The sequence below is a fragment of the Rhinatrema bivittatum genome, chromosome 8 (genome assembly GCF_901001135.1).
Source record: "Rhinatrema bivittatum chromosome 8, aRhiBiv1.1, whole genome shotgun sequence".
Taxonomy (NCBI): Eukaryota; Metazoa; Chordata; class Amphibia; order Gymnophiona; family Rhinatrematidae; genus Rhinatrema; species Rhinatrema bivittatum.
The window spans coordinates 240,637,946-240,652,757 of record NC_042622.1 but is presented as its reverse complement, the minus strand read 5'-3'; the positions used below and the strand labels follow the sequence as shown (position 1 = coordinate 240,652,757).

The 14,812-nt window shown below is 46.9% G+C and overlaps 1 protein-coding gene across 1 annotated transcript in view; it reads left to right on the top strand.

Moving 5' to 3' along the window:
• TJP3 (tight junction protein 3) overlaps window positions 1-11,395 on the top strand; it is a 50,508-nt gene extending 39,113 nt beyond the window's left edge. Inside the window, 4 exon segments of the mRNA XM_029614318.1 lie at window positions 7,760-7,879; window positions 7,881-8,009; window positions 9,100-9,149; window positions 10,587-11,395. Coding sequence (XP_029470178.1) covers window positions 7,760-7,879; window positions 7,881-8,009; window positions 9,100-9,149; window positions 10,587-10,698 — 411 coding nt within the window. The 3' untranslated portion in view covers window positions 10,699-11,395.
• Window positions 11,396-14,812: the final 3,417 nt, after the last annotated feature.

Genomic DNA, 14,812 nt, shown 5'->3' with positions numbered 1-14,812 from the left:
GAGTGGGGTTGAGGTGGGGGGAGATAGGGGGCAGTGTCACCCCTTCGATGCAGTGCTAGCTCATGATCCTAACCCAAGTGAGAAACAGGTCCATTTTTTAACTTTTTTTTTTTTTTTAATTTAGATGAGTTTTCCAGGATATAACACGTCCATACAGCACAAATGCAACCAAACATTGCATACAGGAAGAAAACAAAATGAGATCTCAGACTGGAGAGGGGGAGGGGTGCATGGTTTGGGAATAGGCCTGCTGTTTGTGATACATTGCCCAACCATCAAACTGATGCAGGTAGTGGGAGACAATAAAACTGATAATATAAGCCCCAAAGTCTGTCATCTTTGAAATGTTCATCTTTTAAGTCATATCTGAGTTTTCAATGTCCACTGTATCACAACACTTGAGCTCTCCAGGAGTCCATACCTGGATTAAACTTCCACAATGTTGCCATAGTAAACAAGGCCACTAGTGAGAATTGACAGACCGGTTTCCTATACTTAACTGGTACCAGAGATCCTTCCCAGGGATGACATAACAGGTACAGCTATACCCAGTATGTCTGCAGTTTTCCTGATGAAGACCCTGGCAATAGCACACACATGTACATAGATACCGGTTTCACCACATCCCATCTAGCAGCCTGGGCTTAAACCAGGGGTGTGATGCGATATAACCCATGCAGCAGCTTAACCATAAACTCGGTCCGTCTGGCTCAGACAGCAAAGATGATGGGCTGAAGTCCAAATACTCTTCCATGCCTTAGCATCTAAAGCAATACCTAAATCCTCATTTCACACTTGGAATAAAGGCTGCAGAATCTGTTTCCTATATTTTCCAGCAAGTATACCCCACTAGATGGCTGCTATACTCTTAACTGACAACAAATAAAGAATCCACATGTGCAGGAAGTAGCTAGTGACAACTACGAAAATAAAGATCCTGAGACAAAGTAATGAGTGAATCAGCTCATAGAGACCTCATATTTAGATGCCAACAGGCTAAGCTAATGTAAGCTTTTGATAGCATTCAATTATATTTTAATCATTGGTCTCAGTGGGCTGGATGTAAGGGGCGCTTTATCAAAAAAGCTGCCCTTTTATGCACATTGAGCCTGGAAGTACTTATAAACGGATAGCTCACATGCTTAAATCCGAGGGTGTACTTATCTTGCCTTTGTCCGTCAATGAGCCTGATGTTGAAAAAGTGGTCAACTCCGACGTTGCCCCCACACTGAGTGTTTCGGAGTGGACCTCCTTCTTCAGGGGGCCGGGTACCACTGACAGCGGCTCTGTTGATATCCGGAGGACCTTAAGCATACTAAGGATGAAATAAAAGCAAGAACCAATGTGCATGAAAAATCACTCAATTATTTTAAAAAATGGCGCCAAGTCATGGGAGAACACTTACTGATACAGGAATGTTTGTACATGCAGCAGCATCAATAGCATTTCAATTTAGCTCTGTAAATGCAACAAAAAACAGTTTGTAAAATTGGAGCTGTGAGCCAAAGACTTATGCTGTAAGTAGGTACCTGTATTTCACACAGTACTAACTTGAACGATGCTGGACTGGAGACAATACGCTCGGCCGTGACACATCTATCGGCGGCGGCAAGAAAAAGAAACGCTGACCTTTAAAGAGGTAGAAAGGCACCAATTCGATGTATGTGTCCATATAGGGTATATACGTCATATGGGACGCCATCTTGGACAGAACGTGTATCCAAAAAGGAGAGTGACGTCGTCAGACGCCCATGATGAATCTCTCTCTGCTGGATTGCAAATTGGTTGACGGACAGAAGACAATGTGTGATGGTAAATGGAACCTTCTCTGAAGAGAGAGCGGTTTTAAGTGGTGTACCGCAAGGATCGGTTGTTGTACCGCAAGGATCGGTGGTGTACCGCAAGGATCGGTGTTGGGACCGGTCCTGTTCAATATCTTGTGAGCGACATTGCGGACGGGATAGAAGGTAAGGTTTGTCTTTTTGCGGATGACACTAAGATCTGCAACAGAGTGGACACGCCGGAAGGAGTGGAGAGAATGAGACGGGATCTAAGGAAACTGGAAGAGTGGTCGAAGATATGGCAGCTGAGATTCAATGCCAAGAAGTGCAAAGTCATGCATATGGGGAGTGGAAATCCGAATGAACTGTATTCGATGGGGGGGGGAAAGGCTGATGTGCACGGAGCAGGAGAGGGACCTTGGGGTGTGATAGTGTCTAATGATATGAAGTTCTGCGAAACAATGCGACAAGGCGATAGCAAAAGCCAGAAGAATGCTGGGCTGCATAGAGAGAGGAATATCGAGTAAGAAAAGGGAAGTGATTATTCCCTTGTACAGGTCCTTGGTGAGGCCTCACCTGGAGTACTGTGTTCAGTTCTGGAGACCGTATCTACAAAAAGACAAAGACAAGATGGAAGCGGTACAGAGAAGGGCGACCAGGAAGGTGGAGGATCTTCATCGCATGACGTACGAGGAGAGATTGAAGAATCTAAATATGTACACCCTGGAGGAAAGGAGGAGCAGAGGTGATATGATACAGACTTTCAGATACTTGAAAGGTTTTAATGATCCAAAGGCAACGACAAACCTTTACCATAAGAAAAAAATCAGCAGAACCAGGGGTCACGATTTGAAGCTCCAGGGAGGAAGATTCAGAACCAATGTCAGGAAGTATTTCTTCACGGAGAGGGTGGTGGATGCCTGGAATGCCCTCCGGAGGAAGTGGTGAAGACCAGAACTGTGAAGGACTTCAAAGGGGCGTGGGATAAACACTGTGGATCCATAAAGTCAAGAGGCCGCCCAATGAAGAGTGGGTGACTCGCCAGAATGATGGCTACTGCCTGGACACAATCCCTTGTTCAATAAACATACACATGGTTACTGTGACTCCAACATCACTCTAAGCTTCAACAGCAAGAGGAAATGTGGAAAAAAGGATTTGCACTCACAAAGCCGGGAGTAGCTGGCTTGTTACGGCGGTTACTACCCCAAACCAAATGTGCCTGATACTTCACTTTCGATGCACATCCAGCATAGCTCTCTGCTCCAACGGCAGGGGAGAAGAAAACTGATACTTCACGCATATCCAGCATAGCTCTCTGCTTCAACGGCAGGGGAAAAGAAAAACTGATACTTCACGCATACCCAGCATAGCTTCAACGGCAGGGGAGAAGAAAAAAGGATTCACACTCACAAAGCGGGGAGTAGCTGGCTTGTTACGGCGGTTACTACCCCAAACCAAATTTGCCTGATACTTCACTTTCGATGCATATCCAGCATAGCTCTCTGTTTCAACGGCAGGGGAGAAGAAAAACAACCAATAAGGGCTGTATAACATAGTCTGGGTTAAAACAAATAAGCATGGGTGTAGCTTGCTTATTGCGGCGGTTACTACCCCTACTACCCCCTAACTAATCAAGCTAGATATTTCACTGGATGCAGCTCCATCACTGCTCTCTACATTAATGGTGGGGGAGGAAGGGAAACTAGAACCAAGAGCTAAAAGAAACAGATAAGTATGAGAGAAAAATGTGTGAAGCTTGCTGGGCAGACTGGATGGGCCGTTTGGTCTTCTTCTGCCGTCATTTCTATGTTTCTATGTTTCTATGAAGGGCTGCCCCCAGACTCACCAAAAAAGGACATCTACGTCACTGACGTCGCCATCTTGAAAAGTGAACAGTGGATTGCAGGATAGCATACCCAGGGCTATAAACAAGAAACGCTTCAGCGGGGCATAAGGCTAAATGAGAGTGTACCACTCAATTTTCTCATTTAGACCATTGGGTTCCACTGATTTAAGACGATGGATCCATTGATGTTCCTTGTAATTTAAAACAGAAATCCTGTCCCCGCCTCTCCATGATGGGGTAACTTGTTCTATAATGAGCCACTGAAGTTTGCTCAAAGGTATGATGATGTGTGGCACAATGTTGTACAATAGGTGCTTTAAGATCCTGATTTTCATACGGCTCCGATGTTCAATGAGACGTGTTCTAATTTTCCGTTTGGTCCTGCCCACGTAAACTTTTTGGCATGGACGAAATCAGAATTACAATGAACTGAATGTCTGCGTTGTGATTCGCGTCTGGGTATTAGGATCTTGCCACTCGATCCCTGTAATGGCTTGAGCACAGAAGCTGCGATGACCGCATGATGTTTGTCCCGGGGGTCCCAAGGTGGAGTCACACTCTTGGGTGGCACGTACCACCTGTTGCTGATGTTTAGTGCCCCTGCTGTATGCAAACATCGGTGGTGAATCAAAAACCTGGTGGGGGCTGAGAACGTGCAGTTACGTTGAATGGATTGCCTAATATGTTGAGTGAGATTAGTGTGTTCTAACAACACAGGTGAGAGCTGAAGCTTGTTTCTTGCTCCTATATTGTAGAAGTGATTCACGTGGAGAAAATTTGGCCCTTTTAAAGGCTCTCTGATAGTTGAAATGGGATAACCTCTCTCATGGAATCTGTCACTCAAAACTGCGCTTTGTTGCAGAAAATCTTGGGGGTCCGAGCATATCCTTCGGATACGGAAGAACTGCCCCCACAGGTAAACCTTCTTGAATCTGCGAGGGTGGTGCCTTTCAAATTTTAAAAATTTATTTCTGTCCGTAGATTTCCTGAACAAGGATGTTCGAATGGTACCTGAACTCTTAGTAATCAGAATATCTAGAAATGATTAATGTTCCTTATCCAATGTCATGGAAAATTTAAGGTGAGGATTAGATGAATTCAACCATGTATGAAATTCAAAGAGTTGTTGTGCAGAACCATGCCATATGAAAAATATGTCGTCTATGTATCTAGACCACTGAGTGATAAATTTAAAGAAAGGGGAAGTGTATATCGTTGTTTCTTCAAATTTGGCGACATACCAATTTGCGGTGTCGGGGGCTACTGGAGACCCCATCGCCACACCGTGGATCTGAGATAGTATTCTCGTTGATAAGAAAAATAATTATTAAAAAAGAACTAATTCCAATAAGGACACTAGAAATTCTGTAGGAATCCGTTGAGGATGTGTACGATTACTCATGACATCCTTCCCCAGCATTAACGCCTCCTCTTGTGGTACGTTGGTGTAAAGTGATTCCACGTCGAGGCTTACTAACAACTCTTCTTCAGAAAGGATTGGTATATCTTTAAGTTGTCGTAACATATGTGAAGTGTCTTGAATATAAGATTTTGAAGTACACACAGCGGGTTGGAGAAAGTGGTCCAAAAATTTAGCTAAGGGTTCCAGAATTGAACCGTTGGCAGATACAATGGGACGACAGGGTGGGTTAACCCAAGTTTTATGTACCTTGGGTACCCCATATATTACCGGCGTTCTGGGAGATTCTACATTCAAATATCTTAATTCTTTGAAGTGAGAAAACCAGCCTGGGAGGCTATTTGTAATAACTCTTGAATTTGCCTGTGGAGATCCCCAGTGGGATCTGATGGCAGTTTTGCGATAGAATTTATGATCCTCAAGTTGTCTATGAATTTCCTGTTGATATGCGATGTGATCCATAACCAACCACGGCACCACCCTTGTCTGCGGGTTTTATGATAATGTCCTGATTTTGTGCTAGACCCTATGAGGTCTCTATGAGCTGATTCACTCATTACTTTGTCTCAGGATCTTTATTTTCGTAGTTGTCAATACTCTTAACTGAAGCATCAGGATTACTTTAAAAAAAAAAAAAAAATCCTTCATGCCGTGTAAGGGTCTTAAGGGCTTAGCTGAGCCAAAATGACTTCCTAAGGCTTGCTTTAAATAGTGTGCGCACGAACCGGGATTTAAACTGTAATCCCGAGTGAGCGTGTAGAAAGCCAAGTACCCAGTCTCTTCCCAGAGCTGGGCAATAAAGACAGGACCTTTTATCCCACCATTCCCGAAATGTGGGGGAGAAAGTACGGCCAGATAAAACAGGATGCTTGTAGATCAGAGCAGTGGGAGATCAAGCCGCCTTCTCTCTGACCCGTCTCCAAATCTGAAGAGTAAGCGCTAATATAGGACTAGTCCTGCCTATCCTGTGACCGTGCAGAGAGCCACGAGGCAAAAAGGGAAGCACTGCCAAGTTAACCATTTTATCTTGTTCTTTTTCCAAAGCCACCCGAGAGACGTCACTGTTGAGCCATGCCTGCAGACTAGCTGGGCCGCCCAAGAATAAGTGCACAAATTAGTGCAACACCTTGGTATTGGTTCACCAGAGTTGACTAAGTTTTACTCTGGCCTGCTGGTGACTCCAGATGAAGGTAGTGGCCTAGGGTGCCAGTGTTGCCCACACCTAAATCCTGGCCAGCTGTGAACCTGGGTGTTTCAATGATGTACTCTAGACTCATGTAGCTGAACCTCTTGGAGGTGCTTTCCATGGTCTGTAAGTGCCCCAGTGTGGCTCGCGATTGTTTACTAAAGAAGCAACCATCAGGAGGATATTATATTGTATCTGTGGCAGAGGGAGACGGTACTTTGTGTTTTGGGTTTGGGTTTTTTTTCCCCGTAACATAGTATTGTTGACAGAGACCAAAAGGTCCATCTAGTCTGCCTAGCAAGCTTCCCATGGCAGTAAACTGTTGCTCCGCGCAGGTTACCCCCAAGTTTCGCCTAGAGCAGTAACTTAATGGTTAGAGCAGTGGGCTATGAACCAGGAGACCAGGGTTCAAGTCCCACTGTCTCTCCTCGTGACCTTGGGCAAGTCACTTTACCCTCCATTGCCTCAGGTACAAACTTAGATTGTAAGCCCTCTGGGGATAGGGAAATACCTACAGTACCTGATTGCAATCCCCTTTGAAGCGCTGAAAAAAAGTGCAAAAAGCGGAATATAAACATCTAAATACATAAAATAACTGCCGCTCCATGCAGGTTATCCCCATGCCTTATATTAAGAATATTGTACTTTTTTTCTTATCCCACTTCTTATTGAAGAGGGGTGAACAATGGCTGCTTATGACTTGAAAGGGGGGGGGGGGTGTCCCAGGAACCCTCAAGATGACCTCTGTCACCCTGCAGGTGCTACTGTGTGGGCACATCACTGGCACCCTCCGACTCATCAGGTGGAGGCCGGGCTTGGAGAGTTCTGCTTGGCTCTGGGCTCCTCCCTCTGAGTGTACGGTTCCAGCTACAAGAGCTCTGCACCATTTCATGAGCTTGTTTAGTAATTGTTAGAGGCCAGGAGGGAGGCAACTCCAGTCCTGGAAAAGCTGCAGACAAGTCTGGTTTCAGGACATCCGCTAAGAATATGCATGAGCGATTCTACAGTACCTCCATTGTATGCCGCTATCTCTCAGGCATATTCATGGTGGATGTCCTGTTTAAGCCACTCCAGGATTGCAGTCGTCCATCCTTTCGACCAGGGGTGGCCAATTCAGGGCCTCCACAGCCACAAACAGGCCTGATTTTTTTTTCAGGATATCCACCATGATATGCATGAGAGATATTTGCATACAACGGAGGGCAGTACCTGGAAATCTTTTTTAATGAATATTCTTTGTGGAAATGCTGAAAACCAAACCTGTTTGAGGCTCTTGAGGACTGGAATTGGTCACCTCTGCCTTAGCCACTGGGTTGTTGCCCTTTGCATAGGAATTTGGCAGCAGAGGCACAAAGATAACTTAAAAAAAAAAAAAAAAAAAAAAAAAAAAGGAACTCAGGGCCATAATAACTTTACATTTTAAGAAGTTTTCTCCATAAAGAAAACCTGTGTAGGGAGTCTGCACTGTGCGTAGTCGAACCAATTTTGAAAATCTGCCTCTTTATTTCCCTCCCTACCCCCAGGCGGAGTGCACGACTGAGCAGAATCTGGACATGCTGAACCAGCAGAGTCCCAGCGGTACAGACTACCTGAGCTGCGACAGCCGGGCCAACAGTGACTACGAGGACACGGATGGGGAGGGCGGGGGCCTACACGGACACAGAGATGGAAGAGGTCTTCGAGCAGCCAGCTCTGGCCAGGTCCTCTGAGCCTGTGGAGGCGGAGCCTTACTACCTGAGCCAGCCGGCAGGGCTAGCCTACCGCTCGGCAGAGGTGAGCAAGAGTTGGACGTGTGCGCGGTCACGTTCGTAGATGCAAGGAGCTCTGCATGCTGCATTAATTGGCATCTGCTTATAGCCAACATCGGTGAAACAGGCCTCACCCGGTCTGCTCCATTTCACAAAGGACTGAAGTTTTTTCTTATAAAACATTTCCCAAAGCGGATCTGCCAGAGGGCGAAAGCTGATGAACCCCAGTGGCCCTGTATAAAAGCAGTCCCTTGACTTCTCTGGAAAGCCGCCTTTTTCTACAGACTTTCACCTCTTGTGCAACTGCTGCTGAAATGCAAACTTACTTGTCACTATTCAGCATTTAAAAAAATAATTTGATCACAGAACATAGTTTTTTTTTGTCTACATGTGTTCTCACTTTTTTTAATAAGATGAAAAAACATGCAATAATGAGGCAGGCTTTTTTTTTAAAGGGATATATACAGAAAAAAACTTTTTTTTTTTTTTTTTTTTATGCAGAGATGACAAAATAAACCAGGAAATATTGTTGATATTCATGGTGGGTGGAGGTTTTTTGGGGGGGGGGGGGGGGGTTTAATTAAACTACTGCATATCCCTAGCCTTTTCCAAATGTATAAGCAGGACCAGAAAGCAATTTGATCTTCTGCAGCCAAGTTGTTGCTGCAATAGCTGAGAGGGGGAAGAATTGGGGAAACAGACTGGGCTGATTGATGTATGAAAGTCATAGAGAGAGAGATAGCATTCTCTCAGGCCAGGGTAAGTTTCTTTCTTTCTTTCTTTCAAGTAGTACAAGGCTCCCCAGAAGTCCTAATCTATAAAGCTTTTTCTTTTTGAACATTTTTTTTTTGCAAAGACAGAACATTTATTATTTAACTTTTCTATATCGACCTTCATGGTAATAACCATATCAGATCGGTTTACATCGAACAGGGTAAAAACTGAAACAAAAATAAACATCTGCCCAAGCAGAGCTGGTGAGGAGTCTCTTGATGAATAGGAAGGAGCTGTGTGCAGGTCCATGCTGGAGCTGGGTCATTGCACTCTCTCTCTCTTCCCCCCCCCCCCCCCCTCTGATCTCTAATTGTTGCTGCCTCTCATGGCTTCCCCCACAGGATGAAGACAGCCAGCCCCAAGGCCAGTGGACGAGGGATCACGAGACCAGGTAAATACACAGCCGTGAGCGACAGGGGAGAGCGTGAGAGAAGCATCCTATCCTCAGCCCTGCAGCTCGCAAGGCTTGAGCTGGCTGGTTTTTTTTTTTTTTTTAACAAGGGAGGGAGACGAAGCACATCAAGGAGGCAGAGGGAAATGGGGTGAACCCTGAGGTCTTTATGTACCACTATTCACTGGATTACAATGTCCCTCCGTTTCATTTTTGGATATCCGTAAAAAACCCTTCAAAGTTAGGTGAACTGACAGGAGCAGGGAGCACACTGCCCTTAACTGGAACATTCACTATAACTTATTTTTAGAGCCCCAATGGATGAACAACCCCAAAAAGTATTTAGATAAGTCCCTGCCCTAAAGGGCTTATAATCTAGCTGGGTACCTGAGGCAAGAGGTAGTGACTTTGCCCAAGTTCACAAGGTGAGAAGTGGGATTTGAACCCATTACGCAATCACTAGGCCTCGCCCTCTCCTTTCTTGGCCCCCCCCCAAAAAATATCATGTTAACTTGCCATTTAGTGAGGGGTGCACTGTGGGGTTGGGCCTGGCCCCGGAGGAGCTGATGCTTCGCTGCCCCTGTGCTGTCGTACCGCTGTCCTACCTCAGCCATGTAAATTCAGCCGAAACCTGCCAGTGGGTTTCAGCCGGGGGAGGGGAAAACTCATCCCAACAGGTTTGGTGTGCTTTTTACAAACCAAGTGGGGGGAATTTTAATAGGCAAGTGGTCTGTCAGCAGCTGGGCAGAAAAAAAAAATGCCTCAGCCAGCTTTTTCAGTCTTTGGCAGTCCGTTCTGCTCTCCTGTCCCCTGCCCTGCCCCTCTGCATCTTTTCTGTGCTGCTTCTCGAACGTGGGGGCAGCTGCGCAAAACCTGCCCAGAGTCCACAAGGTGGCTTGGGAGTGCCACAGCTTTTTACCCGAGCCCTAGCCAAAAGAGTCGTCTTCACATTTTTTTTTCCCAGTGCCTCGCTTGCTTCTGAATAATTCTCAAGCTGGGGGGGGGGGGCAGTTGTACTTACCTAAGCTTTTCTCCTCCAACTCCATCCTTTCCATCAGCTTCAGGGGCCAATGAGCTGAGCTGGAGTTCTAGGGCCAAATCCAATTGTTGGTCCCCCCCGCCCCCCCAAAAAAAATTAACTACAATGCTGGGGGTTTCTGTGTGCTAGTCTGACATCTCCCCCTTTTTGGGGGGGGAGGGGGCCACCACAAAGTGCAGTCTTCAGGGTGCTGCAGATCTCAAACACTGAACGCTTTGCAGCAACCCCCGTAACTGCCTCTGTGCTAAGTGAGGGTGGCGAGGTGGCAAGAATGATCTGTGTGGATTTCTCAGGTCTTCGGGGTGGAAGGTTCCTACTCCCATGACCTCTTCACCTCCCCCCCCCCCCCCCCCCCCCCTTCTCTTACTCAGCCCTCACCTCCCCTCTTCTCCCTGCAGGGCTTACGAAGCTGATGCCTTAAGAAAGAAGTTCACCCGGGCCCGAAGTTACAGCTCCGAGCAGGAGGAGGAGGAGGATCAGTACTGGGGGGGCCCTGCAACAGATCTCTGAGAGTGACAGCAAGAAGATGCCTCCCGGCCCCAGCCTTCCTCCCCTCTGGGAGTACATGGCAGGCTGGCACTGCTGCTCTGCTTGGACTGACTGGCCTACGGCCCTACATAGAATGGGTGGGATTTCGGGCCCAGATCTTGGCTGAAATTGTGGCGACAGTGTGATCACTTTGCCGTGCTCCCACCTCCTTGGACTGCAATACTGGTTTCCACAGCCCTGCCCCCTAGCCTATGCCAAATTTTGGTACCAGTGTGCCTTCATGCCCATCTTGTAATTTCATATTAACCTCAAAGACACAACCTGAACCTTTTGTATATGGACTGAGGAGCTGAATGTGGGCTTTAATATCTGTTTTTATGCTAAATATTTTGATAACTCTTAAGAATAATATATACCAGGGTGCAACTGAATGGGGTCTAGACATGAACAGACTCCACAACATTTTATTCTCAGCAATTTGGTTTGCAGCAAGAAGGCAAGATCCAGACAATGGGGAAAGGGAAATTTCCCCCCCCCCCCCCTCGAGGATGTTCCTGTCTCTGGGCTGAAGCCTTATCACAACCCCAGAGCTGCCTGCTTCCCCCAGCATCCAGCAGGGAGATCTTGCCTCCTTCCTAGGAAATGAGGCGCTGACACTGTATATAAACTCAATGAAATGTGCTTTCTTTGTAATAAATGAATTGTATTTTCACAGGTTGTTGCTGCTCAAATTTAATTCTTGCTTTTGATGTTTGCAGTCTTTGTGCATACCACAGGAAATCTGAGGTACCTGCTCCCCAAACTGAAAGGGGACTTTGCTTTAGAACCCTATGCTGTAGAGAAGGCAGGTGAAGAGCGGTAGTGGGTCTTATTTGTATTTGCCAGGCCATAATCTCCTATTGTCCCATGACTCTTGCTGCCTGCTATACTGTCATATAAGCAAGCTTTTGGTGCAGTGCCTGTCCTGGATGGAAGAAGCTGAACTCTACCCTTTCCAGAGGACATTGGAAAAACTGAGCCTGCCTGTCAAACCCCCTATGCAAATTGTACACTAGCACAGGGCAGCAACTATGGGGGGTGGCAGCACTGCACAGTGAGGCCAGCTGGGGCCATGTGACTAGCTGTGGATTGTGACATCTCCTCTTTGCTACTGCTGCCCTCCAGTAGTAAGAGGTGCCAATACACACAGAGCCCTACTTATACCCTTTTCTTCTTCTCCCTAACGAGAACAGTGCTTAATAAGAATGACCTGTCACCCACAGGAAAGTTATGGTCCTGTTCAGTGCTGCCCATAGCACCTGTTCTCCTTGCTGGCAGCAGGGGGTGCTTGAAGTAGCACATATGGGTCCATCAGATGGGCAGGAAGAGACAGCAGCTCCTGCACCTTCCCCAGGACCCTGTAGTGAGCATGGGACCAATAAGCAGCAGCAGCCAAGTAGGAGTTTTAGTGCTCAGTAGGCAGGGCCGCCATCAGGAATTTTGAGGCCCCATACAGCAAGCAGACAGCGACGGCCCGCGCGCTTTGCTGGCGCATACTGTCTGACGCGGCGGTGACGTCACAGCCGCGTCAGACAGTGAACGCTGGCAGGACAGAGCGCGCGGACGAGTCTCTGTCTGCGGTGCTCTGTAAATCAATGCTATGCGTGTCTAAAAGACACGCCATAGCATTGATTCTCTCCCTTCTCTGGGGGCCCGCACCCAGGGCCAGCTCCAGGTTCAGTAGGCCCCTGGCGACAGACTGTCGGCGAGAGCCTCAGTGGGCCTCTTTGCCATGAACTAATACATCCCCCAAGCGCACCTGGCGGCTGCGGCGGGCCCCCATATGTGGCAGTAGATCCTGGGGCCCCATACTGCAGGCCCAAGAATACTGCCCTGATGGCGGCCCTGTCAGTAGGGAGTATGGACTGCCTGAGTAGCCAAAGTAGTACAGGCTGTGGGCCCTCAAGAGTTAGTCCACTGCTGCCTGTCCTTCTGCAACCCTTGCCTTCCAGCTTGTATGTAAAAGGAGGGGAAGGGGCTATGGGGACTGGCAACACAACACAAAACCAATGCTGTGAGAGCCCCTGGTATATGCTGCTGGCTATAGGCATAGGTGCACATGGAGGGAAAGGAGAGAGAGGGATGGAAAAGTGGAGGGAGAAAGCAATGAATGGAAGAGGGAATGACATGAAGGGGGAAGGAAGGGATGGAGAATAAAACAGAGGTATGGGAGTAGGGGATGTGTGAAGAGTAAAGAGTAGAGTCAGGAAACAAGGAACATAAATGTAGGTTCTAGGAATGACCTAGGCAACAGAAACAGATCCATATTCAGCTCAGCAAGACAGGACAAGCATCCAACTAACTTGGCTGAGATTTTCAGCAGTGCAGGCACACTGCTGAACAGACATGGAAATCCAAAAGTTAGCCATATAATTTTATTCAGCTACCTTCAGATCTACGAACCAGCAGGTCTAGCTTAACCAGATAAGGCCAAATATCAGCGCTATTTAGCTAACAGGGTCATTCATCAAATCACATTAGGGCCTAACGTGTGTAATAACAGTGCAAGATGCATATGCAAACTTTAAAAATTTAGGATAAAGGGAGGCATTTGGACAGTTTATGAAATGAGGGGTATTTAACATTGTGTGTGATAGGGTTTGCAATAAAAATCACAAATCCAGTTTCAGGTAAGGGGGGAGAGAGCACAAGCAAGCCTTTGCAGAGATACACGTCAATTTTTATACCACTGTACAAGGGACAACTAGTAACGAGGTGAGGTTTTGGTGGTGGCCTAGGGTTTGGGGGGCAGCTTACATGCACAGTAGATATAAGTGGAGATTGGATGTGATTTGGAGTGATGAAAGCAAAGGTATAAAAAGATGAGATTTGTACATTGTACTCTCAACCTAGCTTGATGCACTCTCTACCTAGCTGCTATCAAGCTAGGTCAAGAGTACAATGTACAAACCTCATCTTTGTGTAGCTGTCATCACTCCAAATCTCATAAAATCTTCACTGATGTCTACTGTGCTGTTTGTACCTCAGACTGTGCATGTAAAACTGCCCCCCCCCCCCCAAAAAAAACCTAACCCCACATTACTGCTCCTCTTAGAGTGGTATAAAGTTTGCTTATATGAGAGCCTCACACCCCCCCCCCCCCCCTGTAACAGTGGGTGCTATATTTATAGCAATATGATGAATCCAGGTCTAAGTTACCTGGATAAGTAACTCTGCTCCCCCTTAGCCAACTAACTAGCCCGATAGTCTGCTATGTAGCTGCTGCTGCACATGCCCAACGAGTGACATGCCACCCCTGATCTGGCTAATGGGGCTGAATATAGACCTCTGAACCATCAAGAAATACAAAGGTTTGAGAATTATTTTACTGAAGCATCCTGATGCAGTTTAAGTTGATGGGGTCAGGCCTGGGAGAGAGAGTGTGAATATATGACAGTTGGAGGAGGAACAGAAAGTTTGTACAGTTTCTCCCCCACTAAGCTGAGGGATAGAAGGAAGGAGAAGGTTCTGTCCTCCCCTGTAAATCTGATTTTCCTACACAACCTATTGCTGTACGATGTTTGACCTGGCTAGGAAGGAGGGGGTGCATATGGGCTGTGGGTTATAGAGGATCAAGGGGTGGCAGCAGAGTAGCATGCAGGGCAAGCCTTCCAGAAAGTGGAGTTGGAGGTGGGGAGAGTTTTCTAGGGACAGGAGGGAGATGAAGCTAGGGAGAGCTTTCCCAGGGTGGAGATGATGCAGGCAGAGCTTCTGGGAGAGAGGATCCTGGGTTAGGAAGGAAGAAGAAGAAATCAGGATAGAGGGAAAGAAGGCTGGTAACTGGCTAGTAGGAGCTAGGGGAAGAGGTGAGAACTAGAACAGAGGATGAAATTGTTGAATTTAAAAAAAAAAAAAGTAGGACATGAAGTGCTCTAGCAGAATCAGTAGGAGGGAAAGCCTAAAAGATAGCACTTGGCCTGTGCTACCTCTCCCCACCAGCTCTATTGCATGATCTTTTCCCTACCATCAGCTGTGGCAATAGGGGCAGCATCTGGCTTTCATGGGAGGTTAGGGGCAGATACTGATGCACACACCACACCTCCTTGTTTCGAGTAGTGGCAAGTGGAACATCAGTGAGATCACTACAGGCATTAGA